Genomic DNA, 3,262 nt, shown 5'->3' on the forward strand with positions numbered 1-3,262 from the left:
ATGCGCAGATTCTGCTCCGGTTGCCATGGTTATCAACTGTCATAAAGCACAACTCATCAGAAGATGAAAGCAGCTTCTGAAGTAGTTCTAAGACAAAGTCTGGTGATAAACTACATGTTTTATCCTCCTCATCAGAGTGAATAACTAAAGACGAACACAAACAAATAAAGTAAGTGTAATATTTTAAATATATATTTTACATCGCGACCACCAGAGGCTCCCCGTGAGCAATGTGTGAGATTTTACAGCAATACGGCTTTTTTTTTTTTTTTCTTGGATTAAATTACTTGAGTTTTGTCAGATGAAGTTTGATTTTAAAAGAAAAGATGAAATTAAATATTTTTCGTGTAAGTCAGTTTTAATTTTGGCATAATTTTATATTCATAAGCGTAGATTATTAAACTTAGCCACGTTTTTTACTATATCTAATTATTTTTTTATGGATAACAAATAAATTCAATAGGCAAGCATTGAATTCTAATTTGTTTCTCTTCCTTTGAAATTAAATGATATTGTTAAATGTATCTCACCTGAAAGATATGAAAGAAGATTTGTGTGTTTGCTGATCACTCCAAAGGCTAAAGAAATATTAAATAATATCCATGTAATAATTTCTTACATCAACCTTTTGATATTGATTTGATTAACTGTGTTTATGTATATCATCATATAAGTTTTTATTATTTTACTTATAGAGGATGAAGAGCGAGATTGCAGCGGTGGTTTCCTTCCTGAAAAGGCTGGTGAAATTAAAGAATAAGGTGGAGGTGGAGAAAATGGATTTGTTTGCTGAGAGGCTAACAGTGGCACTGCAGGAGAAGTTTGAGGGACACTGGGTCCCTGAAAAGCCCAGCAAAGGCCAGGCGTACAGGTAAGCTCAGTGGGACACCCATGGTTTGTGGGTCATTCCATGTCATTAACAGTGTGACAATTGAATAATTTAGGAACAATTGGTAAACATTACAGAATTCTTTAAGACCAAAGTGCATGTGATGTCCTGAAAATGTGTTGAAATGACATGGAGTGACCCTAGCTGTCCTCTGGTCAGCCTCAGCAGCTAAAAGTGCTGATCCTTGTGTGTTTTTCAGGTGCATCAGAGTGAACGCGTTCCACAAATATGACCCAGAGCTGCTGCGTGCCTGCAGGGAAAGTGGGGTTCACTACGGTGACCTGGGGCTGCCCTGGGAAATCACTCTGTGGGTGGATCCAGGAGAGGTTTGTGGCAGGTGAGGAACAAAAACACACAATTATTCTTCACTCTGTTTTTAGACTTTCTATTCCTAGGTTTGGTTTATTGGTTTATTGGTCAGTCAGAGCATAAACAGTATACACTCTGGTCAGACCAAGCTTATGTTTAGCCCCACCCCCATTTGACGTCTAGTTTACAAAGTACAATATTTATTGACAATCAAAGAAAAATAATATACATTAGGGTCTCTGATTGTCCATGATCGTGGAATTCATGTTCTGAATCATAAAATTAAATCCAAACTTTTTTAGTTTTTTCTCTTTATTTAAAATCTGGTCCCAATATGACATGGAAATGCTTCACATGCATGTTTTGGGACAATATGACACATATACCTGCAATTTTTCTTCCATAAAAAGCGAGCGTTACATACACAATCTTGATCATAATCTCGCTCTACGTAAACACATGGCTGGGTGGGATTTTGTGCAAAACTTGAGGGTGAGTCCAAATGGAAACAGCTAAATGACACAGACTAAACCCTCATGTTTTGGGACCATATCAAACATTTCCAAGGTATTTTTCCTGTAAAATGGGGGGCTGGCCGTTTTAACATTTAATCTGATATGTGGGAGGGGTCAGATATTAGTATGTTCATGTCAGATATGTGTGTCTGGGGTCATACTGTTCAGCCATTGGTCGTGTCTATTATTAAAATCAAACTCAAATGATTTGTCATTGAACTGACATGTGTGTGTGTGTGTGTGTGTGTGTGTGTGTGTGTGTGTGTGTGTGTGTGTGTGTGTGTGTGTGTGTGTGTGTGTGTGTGTGTGTGTGTGTGTGTGTGTGTGTGTGTGTGTGTGTGTTATTGTTGCACAGGTACGGAGAACAGAATTTTGATTTCTCAATTGCCACATTTTCCACTGATAAGAATGAGATGACATTGTTCTATCACTCGGGTTCATCTGATGAGGGGAGCACACATTCCTCCCCCCTCACCGTCCCCAACAGGAAGTGCCAGGTAACCCAGGGAGCAGAAAGCCCCCCCCCCTCACTTGTTCTTAAACTGTTGGTGCTTGTGTGTTTGAACTCATCTTCAACCTTTTCCTTCCCCAGGTGTTAAATCCAGCTGCTCCAGCTTGGGAACCCTAAAAGAAGCTGTCAGGAATGGTTCATAGCATTCCACAGCCTCAGCACAGCTACCGGACCCGTGACAGAACCCCCCACCCCTGGACAAACCAACTAGGGGTGCCTCCTCCACCAGAGGCACGGTCCCCTCATTATTATTATTTTTATTAACTATGTATCAATGTACAGTAAGAGTCTTTATTTTTTAAGAATGTATCAATGTACAATAAACATATCTTGAATTTGACATTTTCTTTTATTTTACCCCATAAACATTAAACAGAAAATCACTGGTAACCAGCTGCCAAACAAAACAAAAAGGACAAAGACATAAAGTTGTGGGTCTTTCAAAGTAATCCAGGAAAGGGCGACATAATTTATAAAAATTGTCTTCAGATCCTTTAACTGTGTATCTAATTTTTTCCAAATCCATACAGGACAATATATCTTTAAGGTAAAGAAATCTTATTGTCCACATGAGACTCCATGGTGACCCAAACGGGGGAAGACGGTTCCAAGTAAAAGTGTTTCTAATACAGCATCGACCTGATATTTGTGGCCTAGTATTAATATTAAGTAGAGCTTTCCTCAATCTTTGATGTTTACAATTCCATATAAAAGGTCTTCTTACTATCAATGGGAACATTGTTATCATTAAATACAATTTAATAATGGCTGATCTATGTCTTTTCTTTTTCAACAAGTTTTTATAGCTTAGATACTGGTCGTCTTTGACAAAGTCTTTTGCAATTTAGACAGTTGTAGTTTGTATCACCTAAATTAAATTGTGTATATGAAAAATAATACTACACATGATCAGAAGTAGTGTATTCTTTTTTATTCTTTTTATTTATTCTTTTACTTTGACTGCACATGCTGACGAAGGTCAACACTACAAGAAGTGCAATATATATATGTATATATATATTTTTTTTAATTAATTTA

General features: G+C 37.3%; 1 protein-coding gene across 1 annotated transcript; it reads left to right on the top strand.

Moving 5' to 3' along the window:
* The first annotated feature begins 131 nt into the window (after window positions 1-131).
* LOC114461116 (protein BTG3-like) lies at window positions 132-2,438 on the top strand. Its single transcript, XM_028442955.1, has 5 exons — window positions 132-169; window positions 698-871; window positions 1,089-1,226; window positions 2,069-2,210; window positions 2,306-2,438. The coding sequence occupies exons 2-5, from the start codon at window positions 699-701 to the stop codon at window positions 2,339-2,341; spliced, it is 489 nt and encodes a 162-aa protein (XP_028298756.1). The 5' UTR covers window positions 132-169; window position 698; the 3' UTR covers window positions 2,342-2,438.
* The last annotated feature ends 824 nt before the right edge of the window (window positions 2,439-3,262 follow it).

This window comes from Gouania willdenowi, unplaced genomic scaffold, assembly GCF_900634775.1.
Source record: "Gouania willdenowi unplaced genomic scaffold, fGouWil2.1 scaffold_93_arrow_ctg1, whole genome shotgun sequence".
Classification (NCBI taxonomy): Eukaryota; Metazoa; Chordata; class Actinopteri; order Blenniiformes; family Gobiesocidae; genus Gouania; species Gouania willdenowi.

Excerpts from the sequence above, each read along its gene's own strand:
- LOC114461116 (XM_028442955.1), top strand. The coding sequence starts at position 699 with ATGAAGAGCGAGATTGCAGCGGTGGTTTCCTTCCTGAAAAGGCTGGTG. Across the intron at positions 872-1,088 it reads AGCAAAGGCCAGGCGTACAG|GTGCATCAGAGTGAACGCGT; the intron begins GTAAGCTCAGTG and ends TGTGTTTTTCAG. Across the intron at positions 1,227-2,068 it reads CCAGGAGAGGTTTGTGGCAG|GTACGGAGAACAGAATTTTG; the intron begins GTGAGGAACAAA and ends ATTGTTGCACAG.